This window comes from Chelonus insularis, unplaced genomic scaffold (assembly GCF_013357705.1).
Source record: "Chelonus insularis isolate UGA/USDA-ARS -01 unplaced genomic scaffold, ASM1335770v1 contig_399_pilon, whole genome shotgun sequence".
Lineage (NCBI taxonomy): Eukaryota > Metazoa > Arthropoda > Insecta > Hymenoptera > Braconidae > Chelonus > Chelonus insularis.
Genome location: NW_023276554.1, coordinates 1,553,105 through 1,578,021, shown reverse-complemented (window position 1 = coordinate 1,578,021; position 24,917 = coordinate 1,553,105). Strand labels below are relative to the sequence as shown.

The following is a 24,917-nucleotide window of genomic DNA, read 5'->3' as shown; positions in this document are numbered from 1 at the left end:
ATAATAAATATTATTAATATTACTATGAGTTAAGGTAATTTTATAATTTTATAACCTTGAATTTTAAAATAATTTTTGAATTTCCAGTAATGAATAATTTTCATATAATTTCTTTATTATAATAGAATTGTAACAATAATAGTAATAAATCAATGGTATATGTATTTCTGTTTATTGCGAAGCTAAATAAAAAGCATTTGGGAATTTTGGAGCATCATTATTCCAAGGGAATCTCTTTTTGAACAACCTGAAAAAAAAAATAATGAAGACTCATTAGACATTCAAAATGAGTTGTGTAGAGTAGATAGTTTAATTCTGGAGCAGACTAATCTTTGAGCGTGTGTCAGTCACCTGAATGCACGCCCTGAGGTAATCTTGCTCAGACATTTCTTGTCCTTTAGCAGGTGGAACTTTTCCCCTTCGGCGCAACTCTTGTTTGGTCTCGTTCAAATCAAATATTGTCACTGGATCCAACTTAGACTTGAGTACCAGGCCCGCCAAGTATTCAATGTAATGCTGCCTGCGGGGAAAAGTACCACTTGTTAATCTCATTCTCAGTATTAATTTACCTTTAGAAGATCTTGTCTATAGTCTTGTGGATCACGTCGGTACCAATTAGGTGGTAGTTCGAGTCCTGCACGTTTTACACAAGTCTCAAGATCATCTATTGTCAACAAAGATAACGGTTCCAATTTTGATAATCGGATCTGTCGTACTAGATACTCAACATAATGAATCCTAAATATTTTCAAAATTATTTTATTGTTTACTGTTGTCAATAGTTCGCTGTCTTATTCGTTTACAATAATTCGTGATACAATACAAAGTTTATTATTCTTACCTACATAATCCTGCGTGGTTTTCTACAACATCAGAATTACAAATAACGTCAACGACACCAGCAGGTGTTTCTTTTTGCAGTTGAACCTTGCATTTCCGATCACCTGAACGATTTTCTGTATTAAATTCAACGCCATTCTTCTTTAACAGATCCTGAAGTTGGGCAGGCTCTTTGTCACGAAGGTAAAAAAGACAGTTTCGAGGATGATGAGCGTGGAGTCCAAGCTTAGCACAGTAAATGCTTACAGGACATTTTGCACCCATCATAAAAGCTTTTCCACAACCACAACAAAATTCATATTTACATTGATGACATGTGAAGTGCATACAACCTTGAGTATAATAAAAAAAAAGTTGATAAATTTTAATTTATTTATAAGGAAAAGTATTTTTTTTTTAAACTAAAAATAATTAATTGACTGAATAAACGTTTTACCTCCACGAGAAAGTGAATATCGAAATTTACATTTAGGACAATCGATTCCATTGTCTGCTAAATGTTTTGCTAAACCAGCTGCTTGATTATCTGGATCGTTTTCATCCTTCCATGCAGCAAATTGTTCACATGTTATTCCTTCATGTTGTTTTTCCCACTAGTAATTATAAAAAAAATTACATTAAATGGTCTTAACTTTCTTTTATATGATTATTTTTAATTACTCACAGGTCTTCGACAATATGCACATGTAACTGATCGACAGTCGGGACAAATTAGCCTTTTTTGGTCCGGATTGGCATAGAATCCACTTTCACACTGTAATTACATAATTATAGATCAACAATTATGTGAGATTAACTATGAATTACTAATATTGTGTAAAATGAAAAGTAAAGTAAAATGAAATATTTACAAACAATATCTACAGAAAATTTAATAAATCCAAAGTATTACCCCTTTTTAAATAACTGAACATCTTTATGTATCTTTTTCTAGCGCTTCAATTTGACTTTATTTTCACTTTACTTTATTTTTCTTTTTGAAACAAAATACAAAATTGATTTACTTGAGCACACCACTTAAAGTTCGGATCCTGCATCAAGGTCCTGTCTCTTAGCTTTCTCTGAAAGAGTTCATGAATTGGTGGATCCAATAATGATTTCAATTGAATATCTAAAATACTGAAATACTCCAAAACATCATCTTCATTAGCATCCTTCAGGTCTGGTTCTTTACAAAACGGACAAACAGCGTCCATTATATTTCTATCGCTAATTTGAATTGTAAAATAATTCTTTGCACATTCATTGCAGCATCTATGAATACACTTCAACATGGAAACCATCTGATTAACCGAAAATCGTCCAGTACAAAGCTCGCATTCTTGCTGAAGGAATGCAATGGCTGATTCAACACTAGTGCATTCTTTGGCAGCGTTGAGGGCTTCATCATCTTGGAATTTTAGACTTATCAAACTTGCTGCTATTTCTGCTTGATCATAGTTGGCGACTCGACCTTCTGCTAGTAGACGTCTTGCAGTTCTCTAAGAGGTATTACATTAAAATAAATATCATCTTATTAAGTGAGTTTTAAAAACACTTTCAATGATTCATAATAAAAACATTATTTACGTCATATTGAAATTAAATATATATTCTACGATTACCAAGATCTAAAAACGAACTCTTGCTGATGCTTTAAAATAAATTTAATGATAGAAGCAGATGAATGATGATTGGACAGAAGCAAGACAATTTTGACAAATCAAGATATCGAAAATACTTACCAATTATCAGAGTAAAAGTTAGTTCAATTGTTTAAAATAATTTATAACTAAAAAGTAATTCAATAATTTCGAAAGTTGTTGAGAAATTAAAAAATTGAGTCGTTTGTAGAAATTGGTCAATGTAATCAACACTTTAAATGTTGATCACTGACTTAGTTATGCAATGCAAATCTTCTTTAAGAAATCTATCATGAACATGTCATACTTTTACTGACCTCCGACTCATTTCTTGGTGGCTTGTCGTACAAATTCTTTAAACTTTGTTCTGATCTAGATGGACATGATTTTCTCCTTTCTTTAGAACTTTCGCCTTCGAATTGTTGAATACAACTTGCTACTATTGAAAATCTCTTACGAGGCTCAGTTTGTTTTTTTATAATAATTTCTGGATCTGAAACTCGCAGTCTCCGAGAAGCTACTGGAGCTACATTGGATTTTTTTTCATCTTTTGGCTTTTCTTTATTTAAATCATGCTTACTACTATGACTTTGATTAGCATTATTATTAATACTAATTAATAATTTATTAGGACTAGGTGATTTAGATCTTTTAAGTATAATTGTAGATTCAACAGAAACATCAGCACTAATTTCTACAGCTTTATTTACACTATCTCTATGTTGATCATCTTTAAGTATATTATACTCTGAATGTTCAGACACCTCTTCACTATTACTATTCTCCAATTCTTGACTATTTAAATTAATACTGACTTCTTCTTCTTCTTCATCTTCGGAATCTGTTATTTCTGCTTTGATATTAGCTAATGTTTTTTTCAACATTATTTCAGCACTGGTTAATTCATCATCAGTGGAATCAGATTTTCTTAAGATTACTGATTCTTCTGAATTTATTTCACTAACTTCAGAATCACTGGTCTTATCATTTTCTGTGATCTCATCTTCTATTATTTCTAAATCTTCAGAACTTTCTTCTTCTTCTATTATTTCTTCCCCATACTCATCCTCATTTTCTTCATCATCCTCTTCAAATTCTTCTTCTAAATCACTTCCTCCATGCTTTTCTTCTTCATCATCTCCATTTTCGTTATTTTGTGTTTTAATATCATCTTTAACTTGATCTTTACTGTCTTGATCACATAATTCATTATTAATATCTATTTTTTTAGCAGTAGATTCATCAGAGCTCTTAGATAAAGACAAAGACTCAGAAGAGTGGTCTTCATTATCACCATCAACTAAACAGTTTAATGTTATTTCAGGTTTTATTACTTCTTGTTCCCTAACTGGTTGTTGTTTTTCTTGTTTATTAATTTTTTCTTCATTAACTTTGAAATTTTTAACATCACTCTGATGTTTGGATAAAACACTTCCTTTACCATTTGGTTCTTTACTCACTTCAACTTGTTTTTTATTTACTTCTAACTTGGATAAATCAGTTTGCTTCACCTTAACTGTTTCACCATCAGTCTTCTTTCTTGTATTGACTTCAATATTTTTACTAGAAGAAGCAGCTAAAGGGTGCAATACTGGAATAATTCTTCTTGGAACCTGGAAATTAGCTTTAGTTGGTTTTGAAACGTTCACTTCAATAATTTTTTGACTCGATACTGAAACAGTTTGTCCACTAACAAAGTTTTTCTTTCGATAAATTGGAATTTTTGATAATGTTTTGCTATTTTTTATATCACTGACATTAGATTTCTTTACAGTTGAACTTGATGGATGATCTGCTTCAAGCAATGTTTCTTTATTAATATTATTTTTTATATCAACAATTTTTTTATCGTTTGGAATACTTGGATTTTCATTTTTAGAACACAAAAGTGCTGAATTTTTATTAATAACTGGTACTTTTTTCACTTGACTTTGAACTGAAGCAACCACTAGTTCTTTCTGAGTAACTCTATCAGCTATTTCTTTAGCTCTATTTAATGCTAAATCCTTTGGAGCTTTTCCTTGTGTGCCATTTTTTCTAGTAAAAGCGTTAGAATATCTCTTTGATGGCAATACTCTTAGTAAATATGCTTTTTTAACTGGAGATTTAGATCTTGATTTAGTTAACTTTTGATTAGTCTTATTCACTGGACCTTGATAATAATTACAAACTATTTCATTCAACTTCACTACAGATTCATTAATTCCAATTGATGTTTCCATGACGGAATCAACTGTAGCAATATCTGGAGAAGAAACGCTCAAAGACTCTACAGAATCTACAGAATCATTTGACAATAATTGTTGGCTGGCAAATCTGAGTCTTTTAGTAATAATTTCATTTGATAGATTTATCTTTAAGGATCCACGAACTACTGATTCCTGGATTGGAGCAGCATCATTGACTGGTATCAAAGGAGATTCAGTAATTTTTAGTTCAAATACTTCTGGAGCACTAGAAGTTTCACTCACTAACTCATTTTCAAAGTGTTCAATAATAATTTTTTCATTTTCAGTATCTCGATGTTTGCTTTCTAGAATTATTTGGTCATATTCTACATTTTTCGGTTCATCTTTTAGCATTTGTTGATTTTTATTAATACTTTCCTCTATCTTTTTATCTTCATCATCAATATGATTTCCTTCATCTTGATTTTTATTTTTTTGTAGTTGTACATGACTAGTTTCATCTCTCAATTCTTTCTCGTCCAATTCAATGTTTTGGAAATTGTTTTCTACTTTATCTTCTTGATTGTCCACTTTCGACTGTTCTTGGTCTGAAGTTTCTTCTTTTTTCATTTTTAATTCAATATTCGCATGATTGGTAAAACTTTTAGTTATATTAGATGTTCCTTTATCTTTAGGAATCAACAAAGGTTCTATGTAAATTGAACTGCGTTTAACATCTTTGATTTCCTTATTTTCTGAATCATCTAGAGTATTCTGAAATGATTGAACTAACTCACTTGTCTGTGCACCTTGTGTACCCAAATTAACACTTAAATCCTCGTTTAATGAGGAAATTTTATTCGATTGTTCTTTTTTCGGAAAACTATCTGTACTAGAAGACGCTTCCGTGCTGGTGGAAATAGTAATATCATCTAATTTGCTGTACTCTGAATGATCTAAAGCAGTGTCATAAGCTAAGCTCAAATCTTCACTCTCCATATCATCATTATAAGTATTGTTGCTGTTGTTATTATGATTATTATTATCATGAATTATGCATTGAGAAGCATCGCATAGATCAGCGTTATTAATAGAGTTAGAGCTAGATGAATGAATTAATGACGAATCCAATAATTCTTTGTTATCTAATTTTGATAAAGCTGGTTGATCATTCTGATCAATTTTTTCAGTTATGTTTCCAATTTTCATTGATGTAATGGATGCCTTTGATAATGGAAATTTTGATATCATGTTAGTTAATCTGTTTTTTAATAATTTTAATGCATTCATGCGCGCTGGAGCTTGGTTAACTTCTTGCTCCATTATTGTATTGACAACATCAGCTTTTGTGTGATTAAATTTAGAACTAGTACATACCGCTTTGTCAAATACTTGTTCATTTTTTTCTAAAACTTCAGCTTTTTCATCAATTTTTAACTTTGCTTCTTGTTTTGTATTATTTTCTAATTTTATTTCTTCTTTCTTATCAACTCTCAACTTTACTTCTTTTTTTGCATCAACTTTCAATATTATATCTTTTTTTTCATTAACTTTGGATTTTTTTTCTATCACTTTTTCTGTTGGAATTGATTTATTTTCATTCTTTAATTTTTGATTATTATTCTCTTCTAAATTTTCTACTGGATTAATTAGTTCTTTTTTTTGAACAGTCTTTTCTGTGTCAAATAAAACCATTCTCTGACTATCTGTCTTTTTAATGCTATCATCAGTCCTTTCTGGTTGTCTTCCTAAACTCGAATGATTTTTTTTCGCATCTATATTTTGTTTTTGTTCATCAAATGCTAAAATCGAATGTCTCAATACTCTGTCAATTTCTTTTTCTTTATTTTCTACTCTCTTTTCATTCTTGTTTTCTTCAAGAAATTTGGTCTCTACTACTGGTTCGATTTTCTGTATTTCTTCCTCAAGATGATGAAGTTGATTTTTTTTCGTGTCTGTATCTGATAATGAAATTATATTATTAATCTCTGGAATTGACAGATTGGAATTTTTATTAATATTAGGATTATCACGATCAGTATTTTTTTCTTCTGGTTTATTATTTTCTTTTATATTTAATAATTCTACATCCTCATTTTTCTTCATTATTTTTTTTTCTTCAATTAATACATTCTGATCGTTTTTAATATCTTCTATTTTTGGAATTTGTGCAACTTCATCGATATTAGTATCGATGATTGGAATATTGACCTTTTTTTCTTCACCCTGAACATCAGACTCTAATTTAGTCGATAATTCTTGCACGGCAGTAGTCAACGACCCAAGAACTTGTTCAGGCAATGACTTCACAGCTATCAATAAATTCTCTACAGCTAAATTCTGATGAATAGTCTGATTTATCTGTGCCAATTCGTTTATTGACTTTTCCTCGCTACTTTTAGCTTTAGCTGTATCGTTTGCTGCTATGTCTTCAACAATATTCTTGGAATTTTCTATACTCACTGTATTATTTATATTAGTATTTCCAAGCACTGATTGATCAATTTGTTTCTGCTGAGTTTTTACAGTAATAAGATTTTTTTTATTTGCTAAATTTTCATTGACCTGTTCTTCACTCAATAATTGGTGCTGATAATTGATATTTTCATAATTGGTTAATAAATCATTCGAATTGCCACCAACTACGGTAGGAAGAGTAGCGTCAAATAAAGGTTGAGGGCTTTGCCTAGATGATGTAGATTTTTGTTGATTTCCAGCCTGCAAGTTGAAATTATCAAGTGAAGATAATATTACCTGCTTCATTGCATCCAAATCCAACGATGCTTGTGTGCGTTCAAAAATTCCAGGCACATCAGCTGCATCTATTTTATTTAAATTAATTATAATTTCTACGTAATAAAGAATTATAACATCAAGTAACATGATCAATCTTACCCATACGAGGAGCAGCTTCATCATTTTCCGCCCCAGCAGGTGGACCCCAAATACGCATTAGAAATGGCTTTAATTGATTTCTTTGAAGCTCCAATAGAGCATTATCTTCATTACCGTTATTACGATCTAGAGCTTGAACGACATCAACAAGTGAAAAATTACCTTTCATCATAATTCCCGCAACCTAAGACAATTATAATATTCAATGTAAATTAAACAAATAATTATTTAAAAATGAAATCTGATTACATACCTTTTGTTGTCTTTGTTGAATAGCTTTAGTGACACTAGTCCAAACATCTCCCTTACATTCTCTAAGGATTTTTTTAGCTTCATTAGGAGTTAAAATTCCAATATTGTTCTCGCTATCTAGCATTTCTTTTCCTCTAGTAGTCACCAAAATTTGAACAGTTTCAATTAAATGTGGCCACTGATTTTTCAACCATTCCATTGGATTTGCAGCTCCTTGGGCTAGTGCCACTTGAACATCATCTGCAGAAAAACCTTGGCGTTCAGCTTCTCGCAAAAGTTCAACTATTTCCATTCCTTGGCGTGTTAAAGTTGATAACGTTGGAGAAGGTGCGGGTATCTCATGAGGAGTTCGTGTTTGATTTATTTCCTAAAACAAATTGCACGATAAAATTAATCACTATTTTAATAATTCTATTAAATTTGCAATCAGTTAAAATTTTTTAATAGTGACATAATTATTGTCTACATGTTTTTATTATTAAAACTACTCACACCGAGGCTACGCAGACAAATAAATTCAAACAAAATCATAAAAAGCATTATTTTATTTTTGATGAAATAATATTGACTAAATAAAAAAATTCTAGATACACGGGAAACATTTGTTTACCCTAGGATAATAATAAAGATGGCTTGAATCGATGGAATTTCTTCTGGTTCCTAGTGATGGTGATGTTGGCTGGACATGGTATTGGTGGTGGACTCGAGGATAAAGGTCTGGACTATTTGTATATCCTATTGGTTCCTAAAATTTAAACTTACTTCCAATTTTAATTCTTTTTTTTTATCTTTTAATAATACACATCCTTCAACTCTATAAACAATCCTCATACCTCTAAATCACTATCATCTTGATAAAATGGTTCTCTTTGTTCTAAATATGAAGTGGATCTTTTTACTTTTCTTTCCTTTGGGGGAGGTACATCATAAGTCTAGAGAAATAAAAATTAATTGTTTAGAATAAATTAAATTTATTTTTTAATTATGAAAAAATAGCATTGAATGAAAAATGTTAGAAGGAATAAATTTTAAATAATAGAAATCAAAACCTGAGTAGCGATACTTTGAGGAGGTGGAGAGGTTCCTCTTTCTGTAGCAGTTATCGATGGTACTGGTGAAGGTCCTGATGAAGTACCAACCGTCTGGGTATGAATGGGTATTTCTGGAATGGATACTGGTCTGGAAAACAATTCTTGTTCTGGTTTAGATGATTTTATCTCAACGACATCTCTAATGGGCGATGTGGATGTTGAAGTCTGATTTTTTTGTACTAGTTTAGGAGGTGAATCAGGCTTTTTATCATTCAAGTCTCTTAATTCTACATTCTCCGGTTCTGTTCCGATAACGTTTTGAGAAACATTTTCAATATTTAAATCTGAAAAATACAAAAATATAAATAAATAATTTAAATAAATAATTTTAACTACTAAGTGAAAAATACTACTTTTTTTTTCTAGAAAAAGCTTTTAAAATTAATAAAGTTTTGATAAAAACCATTCCTAATTTTTGATCGAAAGAAATAATCTTCAAAAATGAGGATAAAATAAGGAAACACTTGAATGAATAATAAAAATAATCAACTATCTTGAATTCATTTTTTGACAAGTCTTTATTATTCATTCAAGAATACATTCAAAAGTTCAGTATAAATAATGTGATAAAGGATAAAAGGATTAGTGAAAATCTTCAAAAATATTATTAATGAAATATTATAATCTCAGGACATGTGTCGTTATTTAAACATTTTTGGACCAAAAGAAAAACTTATTCTTCGCCTCATTCTACCTTTATTCTGTGTAGCAGTACTATCACCACTCTCTTCACCATTAGACAATTTTACACTTGGACTTTTGGGTACAGGATCTGGACTTGATTCTTCTGCATTTGCCGAAGACTCTGGACTATTAACTGGACTTGGTGGCAATAAACTTTTTCTTGTTTTACAACAAACAATACAAACACGTTCCTTGATTTCGTTGATAAATGTGCAATGATCACAGGTCCATTCTTTTTCATTTTCTATCAACTTTTGTGTTGAAGGTTTTGGAGATGATGCAGTAACAGGTGGAATAGGACTTTGAGGTTTTTTAGTTACTGCCTTTGTAGAAGCAGTATTTTCACTTGATACTTGAATATTGCTTTTAGATTTTTCAGTCCTTGTTTCTTCTAATTTCTTATCTAACAATTTTTCAACTTCTCTTGGACTTAATTTTTGATTCTCTTTGCTATCAGAATTGGCATGAGGATCCTTCATGCTGTTTGAAATTTGTTGTCCTTTTTTAGATAAGTGTTCAGTATCATCTGAAGAATTAGCTCTGGAACGGCTTCTAATAGATGATCTCTTGTCGGAGACGTCATTTTCAGGGTTAGCTTTTTTACGGTTTCTTAAAGTACCACTCATACTAGTTCTTGATAATTTCTCGTCTTTTGACTCAGACTCAGACCTTCTTCGTGATCTACGTTCTTCTTCAGTTTCAGAATTATGGCGAGAAGGTACATAACGTCCCCGAGAACTGACATTAATGGATCCAGAACGCCTTCTTCCATGACTATCATCAGTTTCGGAGTTTTGTCGAGATGGGTAATCTAAAGTATTTCTTCGTGTTCTTCGAAAATCATCGTTTTCTGAATGTTGTCTAGAAGACATCGATCGACTATCTAAATCATCGTAGTCTAAATTCCTGGCTGATGAATGAATTCCGTTAATTCTATCGTCTGATTTCCATGTACTGAAAATTAAATAAAATTTGATATCAAATCTTTAATTTCCCGCTTATTTTAAATCAAAAAATTATTTTCCAGTTTTTTTTTACATGAATTGATTACAAGTAGAATGAATTCTAGTAAAATTCTACAACTCACTTGCGACGGCTTCGAGACATAGTAGATCTATTGTCATCAACATCAGGGTATCCAGCAGACCGCCTATGTAAAGTTGTCCTCCTAATATTTCTCGAGCTTCTTGACAACCGATCATCGAAATCTGAGTCATCAGACTCTTCAGAGCTGGCATCAGAAGGTGAATCAGGAGATCTTCTAGATCGCGAAACCATTGATTTTCTCGATTTCTGACTTGGTGATGGCGAAGCTGCTCTACTACGTCTGCTAGATTTATAACTTCTTGCTGGACTGTGACATCGAGACATACTAGCTGATGGGTAATGCGGAGGAAGAAGAGCTGCAGGATTATAGCCCACAGGATATGGCCACATAGCTGCTGGATGATTTAAACTCATTGTCGATCCACTTAGGGAATTATCCCAAGGTGTTCCGGGTGGATACCACATCATGGGCATTCCTCTTGGAGCCAATTGTGCCATAGATTGAGCCTATTATGTTAATGATGAATAATAATAAATAAACGCTCTTTTAGAAAAACGAAGTTAGTCATTGAAAAATTGATAATAAATCTACCTGTTGCATTCCAGGATTCCATAAATGTTGAGTAGATAAATCACAAACACTTGAGGATTGAACCATTCCTCTAGGAGGAGGAGGTGGGATTAAACAGGTTCTAGAACTGCCGAGACTCAATGGTCTAGGGTTAAAAGAGTCTTTGGTTATTTCAGGTGCTGGAAGTTTGCGCCTATTAGCATCTTGGGCTCTCATTGCTTCCTGATACTTCCGGTATCTTTCCTAAAAATACATAGATTAATATTAGCATATTTCTGGTCAATAAACCGACATTTTTAAAACCAATACTTGATTGGTAGTAAAACACAAAGTTTTTTCTAAAATTAATTATCTAAATTTGTTTATTTCATTAGATATGTTAAGATATTGGATAAAAAATATGCAATAAAAAAATATTACATACTTGAAGTGTAGACATTTTATCGATTCCTGAAGTAGTAGCATCAGGAGTAGATGTATTGAGTGACTGGACAGACCGTGAAGTAATGAAATTTGAATTTGGAGTAGCTGGTAACGGCCTTTCTTGAACATCGATGCTGTTTCTTTTTAGAGTTCCAATTTTATCGGTCAACGAAATGCTTCCTGGAGCCTGATTATTCGACGCCCTTGCCTAGGCGCGGAAACCTTATATTTAAAAGCTACGTCTCCAACTCTTGGAAGTCCATGTGCCGATGATTTACTCATATGTATCATTTATTAAGAAGGATATAGGATATAGGAATTATCAAAGTGACTAATTAGTGTCTAACAACGCTGTAATATCCTTTCAAGTCAGCTTGATTACATCTATTATTATTTTACAACATTGAAAATGATAATCCTATAATTGAATATTTAATCATTCTCATTATTATTCAATGTAAAGATATAAAGTTACAGGAGTTTTATTTTAATCGCCTCGGTGTGACATTTATTACTCCTTTTATCATTTTCATTTTATTATTCTTTGCTTAAACTAAACAGATAATCAGAGATGACTCGATTAAGGAACGAATTTCTGCAATTAATTCATTTCTCCTCTTTTAAATTAATTTTTTCACTACTACTTAATAATAAATAAATAAATAAATACTTAAAATAAATTTTCGACTATACAAATTTACAATTTGAGGCAGAGAATTGCAGAAAATCGCGTTGAAATGTGTATACGGTATTTTAAGTATCAGGCTAGTACGCATCCTACCTGAGTATTTCTACGATTTCTTCTTGGTGGTGGAACTGGTGGATTCAAGTGTGCTTCACCCTTTGGCGGAAGTGGTGGTCTAGTTTTACAGTTTTTATGTTCATCATAAATTCTTCTTCGTACGTGACCACGTCTTTTGGGATGTTTATGATTCATATCATCGCAGGTCTCACAAAAGCTTTCATTGCAAGCATCACACCTGGCAAATAAATTTTGCCCACCACATAAAGCACATTTTTTTATGTCAACTGATGTCATTCCTAATGCTTTAGTTGGCATGCCACTCTGCTGGACGGAATTTTGTCCTGGGAATTCAATTACTTCGTAATCCGGATCACCACAGTCTCCAGTCAGGGAAGGGGGTGGTACCTTAGGCGGTGTTGGCGGTCGTCGAGGTTGATTTGTTGAACGCTGCTGTTCTTGGGCCTTTATTTTTAAAAGAACAAATTTATTAATACATTTTAATAGTTCAGTGGATTTAAAGTAAATAGTACTATTAGTTAAATGAGTAAAATTGTTTGTTTATGTTAAGAGGAAATATGAAACTATGACAGTGAAAAATTACCATGACCCAATGTGGCATCGTGCGAGCCATACGTAGCCGAGTTGATGGATTAGAAATGGCCATAGGCCGCCACTTTTCTGATCCAGGTTTCTGTTAAAACATTGATACAAAAAAAAATAGTTACTGTACATATAAATTCTTCAGCTACTAATGAAATCCTTACACTTGTTTTATCAGTCAGGGTTTATTATTATCAAATAAAAAGACTAAAAATTATTCTGTAATTATGAAATACGATGGCATGGGTAGCAGAGCAAGTTGATCACCGTCTATTTGTGAAACTAAGGAAACTATGAGCATTGCTCTCTGGCTAAGAATAAACTAAGCATCACATGCTACACGTTTAGTTCACAAGATCTAGCTTACAACTAGATTTCTTCAGTCAACAAACATAGCAGATCTTTCTCTGTGGTTTATAACACTTAAAAAAGTAAAAATAATATTAATAGTTGATTAATTGATGATTAGTTTGCTTAATAGAATCATGGTCAAATATTTGTGATAAAATTAGAAGTGTTACACTGGCGCGTATTAATTTCTGATGACGGAGTAGATCATTGATTGAAGGCACTTGAATAAATTTAGAAGAATATAAAAGTTTAAGTTATAATTGATTGTAAACTTAAAAAATAAACACTCACACTCATATGAATCAGGAAGTTTCTTTTCGTCCGTGAATCTCGAGGTCGAACCGGCGCAATAGAAATTCGTCGTCTGTGTTTTCTTCTTGCCGGTGTCTCTTCTCTGCCGTTCACAATTTCTTTCAAGCTTCGTATCTGTGGTAGATGCTGTTGCAGTACATGAGCCAGCCAGCTCTATTTTCGTATCACAAGCTGGATAGTTGCCACCTTTTCGGCCAGTATTCACGTTTGTGTAAAATACTTTATAATAACCCGGAAGTTTCTTGATCATTTTTTTGCAAGGAAGATTGATCGCAGGATGTAAACAAATGTAGACTGAAAATGTACCGAACAAAATAATTATATATGTAAGGCATATAAAAAATTTTGAATTTTTCTAACATTCAGAATATAGGAAAATAATGGAGACAAATGCAATGTTGTTAAAAATGTGAAATGGGAACGACTTAATCATGAAATACCTAGAATTTTAAATTAAGGTATATAAATAATGATACATTATCTCAAATATTTGCAAAGGACAGCACCTGTAAAAAATTAGAGTTAATTATTATAACAGCTCCAAATTATCGAATAGGTCATATTATATATAAGAAAGGCTCCAAAAAGGTCATATTAACATAAGGATTACCCGTAGACGTTGAGAAAGGTTCTCAGTTTACTAGGATATAAAATGACTTTGATTATAATGACTGGTTTGATAAAATTGATGTATTGGTAAAATTGATGTAAAATAATAAGAATATGTATTCAAAGCATGTGTTGCTAAATCGTTTATCGTTGGTTATAAGTTCCAACATCGAAATGGTTCAAAAAAAAACATGCAATGACACCTGTACACCTGAACGCATAAATGCGCCATTTTTCAAACATTTCCGCTTTTAATTTCTATTAAACGACAAAGCAGTTGAATATTTAAGGTGCTTCTTTATGAAGCAGTTTGTAAAATTTATCATCTTATCGACAGTCTCAAGGTTGGTATCCATGAGTTGAACATTAACCTAAATGACGAAAATAGAACTAAGCGATAAAAGCTAAATAGTAATTAATTATTGACACACTAATAAAGAATTTGTATTTAAACACTGGGTAATGGAATCGTTGTATCAGAGCTGTTGGCTTTAACATTTATTCATCATGGTAAGTCTATTATATGACGATTATTAAAGTTCACTGTTTAACCTTAAAATAATTCATAACAACGTTTAAGTCATTAATAATTATATTTTCAGTTATTCTACTCGTTTTTCAAGTCTTTAATTGGTAAAGACGTTGTTGTAGAGTTAAAAAATGACTTAAGGTAAGAATTTTATGTTAATAAATAGAATTTCGATTCAATAATTTAGATGACGTTTGAGTGGATGGTGTAGCCGGCATTATTCACTCTGTTTCAAATATAAACACATGATATTAATAACAATTAATTTACAGTATATGTGGGACTCTACATTCTGTAGATCAATATTTGAATATTAAATTGACTGACATTAGTGTGACTGATCCAGAAAAGTATCCTCACATGGTGCGTACTTATTTATCTATGAGTAATATTTTCTTATAGATTCTCTAAACTCTTTTTAATTTCAGCAATCTGTAAAAAATTGTTTTATCAGAGGATCGGTTGTCAGATATGTTCAATTACCAGGAGATGAAGTTGATACACAACTTTTGCAAGATGCAGCCAGAAAAGAAGCTGCTGTACAAACTCGATAACTTGACACTTAAATTAATAACTTAAACATAAAATAAAATAAACTACATTTAAAATGTCAACCACAAACAAATAATAATAATGTGAATGTAGAAAATTATTTTTTTTAATACATAATGATATTGGCTTTTGGGAGATTCGATTAATAAAAAATGACAAATAACAAAGTGTTTAATTTTTTCATTTATTGAAAATATTTCTGTAAAATGTGTATATCCGTTCGGCCACGCGGATCAACAAACCGAATATTGGATTTTAGAAAAGAAAAATAAAAATATATATTAGCGAAATAATAAAACAGTGGAGACATTATCTAATGATTAATTATAGCCTAAATAAAGGACCAATTAACGATGCATTGGCTTACTTTATAATCTTATTATATATTAATTATATTGTGTATAACAAAGCGGTAACAACTTGTTAATTGTTAACTATATTATCGTAGGAATTACATAATTACAGTAACTAATTACGAATCGTTTAAACTATAATAAATATCAAATAAATTTTTTTTGATCCAATATCAATCCTTCACTAAATCATTTATTGTTTTTGCTCGTTTTTATTATTTTTTTAATCATCATCTTGTATTAATTATTTAACAACATTTTTTATCTTTGCATTATTTGCTCTTAAAATTCAGTAATCGTAATAAACATAGTAATTATTTATAATATTGTGCAAATAACTCATATTAATTTTCTGCGTTTAGATTAATGAATCTCGTTCAACTGAGGATCCTCTTTTCTACATTTTTTTAAAATCTGCTTCATTTGCTCCATTCGTACAAGTACATTACTTTGTAAATGTAACAGAACGTGTATATAATGGACAGTACTCTATCTTTTTTCTTATTTTCATTAATTTATTTAATTTATTTTTTTTTTATTGGTAGGTATAATATTCCCATCGCTAGGTTGTTGAAAATTGGATTCTCAGCTCATCTACCTAGCTTTTTACCCATGGCAGTTGCATTTTTAATTACTGGCCGACAGGCTCTGTATTTTTTTTTTAGCTTCGCACGTTATAATAGCTTTCTATCAATTATTATCTTATGATTGCAATGAAAGATTCTGAAAAAATTTAAATTGTAAGAAAGCTCAAGGTGCTTCTCGATACCTCGTTTTCCGACAGCATGTATTATTATTATTAGTATTATTAATATAATTAGTTTATTTCACATGGTTTCAAAATTAATTTGTTTATTCATTTATTTAATTATTCTGAATATTACTACGGTCAATTTCTGTCGTTGAACGAGCTATTCATCAGCTCCTCTTTAACTACTCATTCATCAATATTTTAAAATTCACTTCATACTCGATCATTTTATCTATCATTTATTATTTAATTAATTTTCCTTTGGTTTTTTTGTTCATTTTCTTTTAATCACTTGTGACAATAATAAACTTATGAATAACGGCAGTATCGTTCACGGAGAAAGTACGTTAATTTTTTTTTGTTTTTTATGTTATATTTTACTCAGCGATTATGTAAGAAACATAATTAAAATTTGAATATAAATCAACAGATATTTATATAGATAAAACATATCAAAGTATATACATACTCTCCCCATTATCGCTACTACCGATTAATAATAATAATAAATATAAGCCAAATTTATTCAAAGTAAATTCGACAATACCCTCAAATATTATAATATTTATTTATAATTAATCATCATAATCATTTTATAATCACTTGATGAGATCGATCTATTTGAGAAAAAATATTAAATCACTAACTGGAGTTGTGTGATTGATATTGAAATATTTTTGTAGGGGAAGTTTATCAATTTCCATGCTTTTGATTTAATATTTTTCCTTAACATTTGTTCTCTATATCTTCATTCCTTGATATTTCAAAATATACACACTTAAAGCCTTCAGATAATCACATAGTGTTTGTTATTATTATTTATACACGCGCGAAACTTACCTAGAAATCGTTAAATGTGGAAATATCGAGGATTTTATTTATTTATTTATAATTAATATCATTAAAATTAATTGTATTATTATTTTCATTAATATTATTATTGTTATTATTATTAATATTATTATCATTATCATTACCATTAATATTACCATAATAATTATTGTTACAATGATAATTATAATTATTATTACCTGCAAATATTATTCTTAAATAACTTTTACGTGTATGTGCTTTGGTGTATGCATGAATTGGTCATATTCTGGGGAAGAATCGAATTGAACACCATTTTCATACATCACCCAATTTGCAAAATGTTACTAATTATGAATAAAATTTTAATGATACTTATTGCTTCTATTGATGAATATATATATGCAATGATTTAAGCTAATTGTAGAAAATATACATGTACATATGATGCATCCAAATGACGTGATAGAATTATTTGCACATATTACAACAGCTATAATATAAATCCAAATTATTATAATTCTGTTTCTTTTATTCACATATCATTTTTGCTTTCGTTTCCGAGCATATAATGTTGCAATCAAGGCAATTTGTCAGTGGAGATTTTTTTTCGGTTTATCTTATTATTTATTTAATTTTGTTATTAATATTAATTTATTAAAAATTAAAATATTAAATCAAATATTAAGTTTTTTTTTTTTTTTCGTTATAAATTCGATGGAGTCACGATAGCGAAAAATCTAATTATATAAAAAAAGAATTTTATCCTTATTATGATCATGATCGGCGATTTAGTATATTTTGGTAAGCAGATTTGACATTGATAATGTAATTAATTTAAAATGATTCTCTTGACTTAATCAATGAAGTTTTATTTATTTTCATGTATTTATAAATGGATTTTCTTTTTTAAATTTTTCTAGCTTAAATTAATGAACATTGTTGCTTGTTTCTTTTTTGCAAAATAAGCACTTCCATTGTCATCTAAATTGTGTTGACATTATGAATACTATATGTATCCTAAATTTAAGATAAAAACGCAAGAAGCTTAGATTGCATGTGAATTATCAAAGCAATAAATTCATTTGACTGATAACTATATAAAGCTTATAACACACAACAAAGGATCTTGCGTTTCTTCTTTTACATTTTTTGTATTATAATTGAAAAATTGCTAAGAGCCATGACTGATTGTTCTCTTAATTATTTAATATCTTCTCATGAATCCATCACGCATAATTATAGCATAGAAAAATAGCGAGCACATAAGTTCTTAGTATTTTTATACCAACTGGCTTTAAAATATCACATTACTTTATGCCCATTACTTTGCTATTAAATTATATAATTTTATATTGAATATATAATGATCAATAATTGGCATCAAAGTAAGTTGATATGAAAGTCAGTCAATGTTGTTCATTTGCTGTTGATGAATTCGTTTTAATTAAATGTTCTTATATTTATTTATTTGCCTCATTATTCTGCACAATGAGAGTTGCTTTGGTGTACTTGATAGAAGGCTAAATGAATAAACAGTGGGTGAATTAAACAAACGTGAAAGCGTGGCCGATAGGTGCACATATGATGAATACTCATTACGTGAGAGCTTTTCATCATATACGCTTTTCTATCTTACACTTTTATTTACTTATAATAAATTATATAATTATTTTTCTTTTTATTAATCCACAGCTTTGCTTACGCAAAATACGAGTGCGTAAGAGTGTTGTTTTCTTTTTAATTTAATTCATTGTTAATTCACGTCACAATTTATCATTTATATCGCTAATTTTATTTATTTTTTCATTTTACTTAATTCAATTACTTCATAGCTTCAATCTCGTGATTAAGTAATGTGCAGGCAATCATTGAGTGTAATTATTATTTTAATACTTTGTAACTCATTTACTCTGAAGCATTCGTCGAATTTCTAATGCACGTTTAATTATTATTATTACTATTATTATTATTCATATAATTTCAAATTTTTTCAACTTGAAAAACGATCGCAAATTTTATCGTTTAGATTTTTTTTTTTTTTTGATACACCAAAAATTATATTACATTTTCAACAGCTTTATTATTAATATTTAAATTCTTTTAATAATATATTTATTATTTTTTTTTTGGTTCAAAATTTTATAATCTAAAACTCGCGATCGTTTCGCATTTTTGCCCTTGATGCAATCATTCATTCACTCGGATAGAAAAAGTTATTACATTTATTAAACGTATTTCGACAATGCATTACGATGAATAATGAGAAAGAAATATACATTTATATATTTAGATATGAAAAAAGTTTTTTAGTTAAAGTTATGGGCATTTTTTTTTTTTTTTAAGAAAGCTCAATATTATAAAATACAGCACATTATCTGCATACGCGTGGTTTTATTGATTTAATGATATTTATGCTGATGATAACATTAATAATAACATTAATAGTATTTATGATAATAACAATAAGTAATAATAATAATAATAATAATAACAACAATAATCAATAATAATTAATAATAATAATAATAATCAATAACAATAGTAAATAACGAGAGTAATAAAAGAATGTAAAAAATATTGAATAAAGCGACAGAGACGATTGATTCTGAATTGTTTTGGTTTGTTGCTAGTTGCAATCGGGCAATCGGCCGAGAGATGATGCGTGGAATGGTGCTCGTCGAGATAATTCGATTCTCTTCTACGTCGTTCACAGATAGATGATGCGTAAAACCGCGCTCCGACATTCACGAATGATGTTACACGTGGCACAATAGAATGTTTAAAAAGTTTTTTGATCTTCCGAATTCATTTTGAGGGGAAGCGAACTCGAAGAACAAAGCGAAGCGCGGTTAATGCTGGTGATGGTGGGTTTTATAATCTTGTTGCCAGGAGTAGAGAAAAAAAGATAAAAAATAGAGAGCAGTTATAGAACACAAGCAAGCAAAGAGCTTTTAACCATCAGGGGAAGGGTTCAAGAGTCAATCGTGGACTCACAAGTGGACGACGTCGAGGCATGCTCGAGGTAACTTTATTTTGTGGACAAGTCCATTAATTATTATTCATTATTTATTTGTTTTTTTTTTTTTTATTTTTACTTGACGATCGCTTCTAATGGCGAGACGTGACAGTGCGATCCGACGAAAAAGGCAACTCGTTGCAGGAACGGCATCACGTTGATTATAAAACTATAAGGCTGTTGCGTAGAAGCAGCACGAGAAAGAGAGAAATTGGCAGAGCGATAAAAGATCAAGGATTTGATGATGGTCCTTGCGACGATTTGAGTTAAGATCAAACATCCGCAGTACGTGATGTGACACTTGGCGATCGGCTGTGGATGACGACACGGTGGCCATTCTTCGTAACGAAGCCGTCGCTTTCAACAAGTACTGCAGTCTGACGAACTCTTGGATCCATATCAGGATCGTCGCTCTCTTCGCTCGGTCCACCAAGACGTTGTTGTTTGTGTTTACGCCAGGCATTTTGTATAAGCCGGGCGCAATATTCCTCTCTCTGGCGCCATAATGTAGACGACACAGGCTCGTAACCCACTTCACCTGGTCGTGTTTGAACTTCACCCAGCTCTGCCGTTTCTTCAATGGGATTACCCTTTCTTGCGAAGAAGTCTTTGGTGAGGGCATCGAGGATATCCACGCAAAACATAAGGTCTCCCTTACATATGGGGATATCCATCGACACGATCTTATACTTATTCGGTTTGTGTATTTGCAAAGGGGGCTCCAAAACATCCAAGAAGTCAGAGAGCTGGTCATATCTAATATATTGCGTTCCATCTGGATCGAATTGCTGCCATATTTCGTAATACATATCGTAATCATCATCGGTCAATCCCTCCTGCACATCTTCTGTCGCTTGTGAATAATTTTCTAATATCACGGCGATGTACATATTGATGACGATTAGGAAGCTGATGACGAGGTACGATAATAGGTATGCAATTCCTATTGTCGACGAGCCACAGTTGCCAGGATATCCAATTTCATTATTTGGTTCCTGACAATCCTCCTCATTTATGATACCGTCGAGCACGCCATCCCAACCGGCTGACGTTGACATCTAATTTTAATTTATTATTAACATCAAATTCTTTTTCTTTTCTTTTAAATTGCTTTGCCATGAATTTTAGTATGTTATTATTAAATAATCAATATTTTTTAATTAACAAAAATATCGAATTTATATTTAGCTGATTTGTAACCTTTTTTAACTATCATCCATAGCAAAATACAATTTTATTAAAGCAATGACAAATTACCTGGAACAGCAGTATCATAGATTGTCCAAATGTTTTGAAATTATAGACGTCATCGAGGCCGCTTTTATCCTTCACGTGCATGAAGAAGGACATGCCAAAGATTGCGAAGATAAACATGACGAGGAAGAGCAATAAACAGATGTTGAAGAGCGCTGGTAACGACATGGCCAAGGCAAAGAGTAATGTTCTTATACCCTTGGCTCCTTTTACCAAACGCAGTACTCGTCCGACTTTGGCCACTCTGACGACTCGAAGTAATGTTGGTGATACAAAGTACTTCTCGATAATATCACTTAGTACCAACCCTAAAAAGGTAAATCCATCAAGTTAATATTTTGCATTAACAAAATGAAAAAAGGGCTTTGTACAAGATGCATCAAAACTAATCATGCAGCCTCAAAAAATTATTATCTCTTCTTTATCTAGTCTAAGAATTTCTAATTCTATGAAAAAATTAGAGTGCATCCTCTATTTAACTTCTATGTTTAATAAAAATCTATAATTGAGTATTTAGTATGAGAAAATTTTCAAAATAATTAAAATGTGTTTTTAATGTAGTAAAGTGTGTGTTTGTAATATTAGACTGAAAATTGTTACCAAATTACGGGAGGCTGTATTTTTCTGTTCTGACATAAATGTCATGCTCATATGCTTACTATACTTTCTAAGTCCAATAGCCGTTAATAAACGCACTTTAGCGTATTTAACGACTGAGGTATTCTCTTTCCACAGAGGCTTATTGATGCATTTTTATGGGGGAAACATTGAATTAACGACATCAATGTGAGGCATTATAACGTAATGAATCTAATCAGTCGCTTAGACTCTTTTGAAATGTATTGAAGTACCTGTTTACTTTTTTATTAGTGTTAAAAAAGTGCAATGCAATTGAAAGAAGAAAAATTAAACATGCTAAAGATGGAATAACTTGTAATAAGAAAAATATAAATAATTTTTCTTTAATAAAATATCATTGTGTTCAATCATTTAAAGTAAACAGGCTTCGTATTTCATTTTATATCATCATCCATTTCAGGAGGGTCATACGACTAATGTGTTCATAACGTTACATTACCTAATATTGATAATATAACAACAACAAAATCAAAGAGATTCCAAGGCTCCTTGAAGTAGTGGTAACGTAGAGCAAAGATCTTCATGAGACACTCGCTGGTGAATATCACAATGAATATCATATTTAAATAATCTAACACACTGCTGAATGTTTCAGTCTGTTGGTAGTGATCGAGTGTCATCGTCAACATGTTGAGACCGATAAACAACATGATTATCATATCGAACTTTTTATCTGTCACTATTTCAAACACTATAGCTTGTGGTCGCCACTGAAAAATTTCAAAATAATATTGTTGAATTTTTTTAAGCAATCAAGAATATTATATCATTTTTATTGAAGTATAATATTTACCCTTGGTCGAGGAATAGCTTTCAACGGTTTTTTACTACCCATCTTCTTCATTGCATTGTAGTATTTTTTCTGATCTTCAGTCATGAACATTTCTAATGAGCCCCCAGCTTTCTTTTTCTGTTCGTTAAAATTATCGATGATAACTCCGATAAACAGGTTAAGAGTAAAAAATGATCCAAAGATTATGAAGAATACGAAGTAAAGGTACATGTAAATATTCGTTTCGCGAATTGGCTGTTTATTCACCTGAAATAAGATTATGATCATGAATATTTTTTTATTCAGCAGAATATTGAATTTATTTATCCCCTAAAGACTTTCTTGGAGTTCTTGATATTTAAATGAAAAATTATTTACTTCTCTAGAGTCTATAGCATCATTCATAATTTGTATCCAGCCTTTGAATGTTGCAACTTGGAACAAACATAAATAAGCCTTTCCTACGTGATCGAAATTCATTGGAGAATTTTCCCATGTATAATTTTCAGCTTTACAAGCATTTCTATCTGGTATTATTTCATGACTCAATGTCGTTTTATTCATATCAACGCACTGTAAAATAAAAGATAATTTTTTTTAACCATGAAAGTAATGATTTAGAGATTTTTTCGACTTATTATAGTTTAATCATACCTTGAAATATTTTCCAGCGAATAATTGTACTCCCATAATAGCAAAAATGAGCCAGAAAATAAGACAAACGAGCAATACGTTGAAGATGGACGGGATAGCCTGGACCAATGCATTCACGACCACCTGAACAGATCATTAAAATTTAATCTCCATCATAGATTAACATTTAACTACTAAATTTTCTAATTTCTATCAATAAGCTAATTGAATGCACAAGTATGTAAATTGTGATTTATTTATTTTCAATTAAATTAGTGACCAGTTAATTTACTGAGTCATTTGTTCATTTTATTGCAATATAATAATAGTGAGTCTACAATGATAGTAGATTTGATACTTGTACAATCAAAAGAAAAATATTAGAAGAATTTAAATGATATCAAAGCCAGATGCTACATTAACTAAATACTGAGTATTGAGTGACATGCAATTAGATGCTATTGTTTTAAATAAATAACATAAAAATGTACTTTTTTGAAACTTATGCAATAAAACAGCATATTTTTATTTTAATTTTTAAGCATTAAGCTAGCAAATTCCAACAAATTTGCAAGCCTCCAATATCAAAAAGATTTTTGCATTTAAGTTTTTTAATGTAAAAGCTTGATTATTTCTATATGTAGTTTTTATGTCGTTGGGTTTTTTGCAGTTATCAGCAATAAGTAATGCAAATATTTATATAAAAAAAAGTATTTAGGATTCAGTATTACATTCATGCATAGTTGATTTGCTGATATGCTGGAATTGACATGCTTGAAGAAGTCATGCAAGAGAGTTTATGGAAATGAAAAAAATTACGGATACACAAGTGAATATAAGTGTCAGGGTATGGGCATGACTAATATGTACTAAACCCAATGTCTCAGCGACCTTATCAATAATTTTGTGTCAACTTTTAATTTTTTTTCTACTACTATCTTTTATTCAAGAGGTAACTAATTAATTGAGAAGTCAGTTATTTGAGTATAAATAACATTAAGCTGCTACTGTATTAAAATTATTGCCTTCTAAATAGTGTGGGGCGTGTTGGAGCAAAGCAAGAGGAGAAGCTACTAAACAAATAAATACATGAAGAGAAAAAATTTTTTAATAATTTAAATGAAATAAATTATTTATCTCATAACTTTTATTCATAAAATATATTTTTTTTTTTTTTTTTTTTTTTTTAAATTTATTTTATAATTATTTTTTCTCTCATGCAATTAAGTGAATATTAAAGGCATTTAACGTAGTTGAAGTAATTATAATTAATTAGTAAATGATGTAATAATCAATAAAATAACATATCGATTAAGACAATGTTGATGCAATTGACTCGATGAGGATTTCTAATTATCTAACGATTAAAAGTGTGGTTGAGGAAGATGTGATATA

General features: G+C 30.5%; 3 protein-coding genes across 26 annotated transcripts in view; 1 reads left to right on the top strand and 2 right to left on the bottom strand.

Annotated features, from left to right (window-relative positions):
* Positions 1 to 117: 117 nt before the first annotated feature.
* Positions 118 to 13,932, bottom strand: LUBEL (Linear Ubiquitin E3 ligase). The gene is made up of 20 exons (XM_035085086.1): positions 13,581 to 13,932; positions 12,940 to 13,029; positions 12,375 to 12,800; positions 11,595 to 11,801; positions 11,192 to 11,413; positions 10,640 to 11,106; positions 9,563 to 10,506; positions 8,827 to 9,152; positions 8,611 to 8,709; positions 8,388 to 8,522; positions 7,779 to 8,144; positions 7,526 to 7,709; positions 2,780 to 7,452; positions 1,845 to 2,321; positions 1,505 to 1,594; positions 1,277 to 1,433; positions 842 to 1,172; positions 613 to 738; positions 352 to 520; positions 118 to 247 (listed from the first exon to the last, which is right to left on the bottom strand). Exons 1-20 carry the CDS (start codon positions 13,584 to 13,586, stop codon positions 218 to 220), a joined length of 9,525 nt encoding a protein of 3,174 aa, XP_034940977.1. The 5' UTR covers positions 13,587 to 13,932; the 3' UTR covers positions 118 to 217.
* A 603-nt stretch (positions 13,933 to 14,535) lies between these two features.
* LOC118067994 (U6 snRNA-associated Sm-like protein LSm2) lies at positions 14,536 to 15,596 on the top strand. The gene is made up of 4 exons (XM_035085085.1): positions 14,536 to 14,720; positions 14,813 to 14,880; positions 15,012 to 15,102; positions 15,168 to 15,596. Exons 1-4 carry the CDS (start codon positions 14,718 to 14,720, stop codon positions 15,291 to 15,293), a joined length of 288 nt encoding a protein of 95 aa, XP_034940976.1. The 5' UTR covers positions 14,536 to 14,717; the 3' UTR covers positions 15,294 to 15,596.
* Positions 15,457 to 24,917, bottom strand: part of para (paralytic) — a 34,450-nt gene continuing 24,989 nt past the window's right edge. For all 24 annotated transcript variants that reach the window (XM_035085060.1, XM_035085058.1, XM_035085069.1 and 21 more), the window contains 6 exons: positions 23,544 to 23,666; positions 23,268 to 23,462; positions 22,911 to 23,156; positions 22,557 to 22,827; positions 21,482 to 21,786; positions 15,457 to 21,282 (listed from right to left, as the gene is read on the bottom strand). In XM_035085060.1, coding sequence (XP_034940951.1) covers positions 20,497 to 21,282; positions 21,482 to 21,786; positions 22,557 to 22,827; positions 22,911 to 23,156; positions 23,268 to 23,462; positions 23,544 to 23,666 — 1,926 coding nt within the window. In that variant the 3' untranslated portion in view covers positions 15,457 to 20,496. The remainder of the gene's footprint in view (positions 21,283 to 21,481; positions 21,787 to 22,556; positions 22,828 to 22,910; positions 23,157 to 23,267; positions 23,463 to 23,543; positions 23,667 to 24,917) is intronic.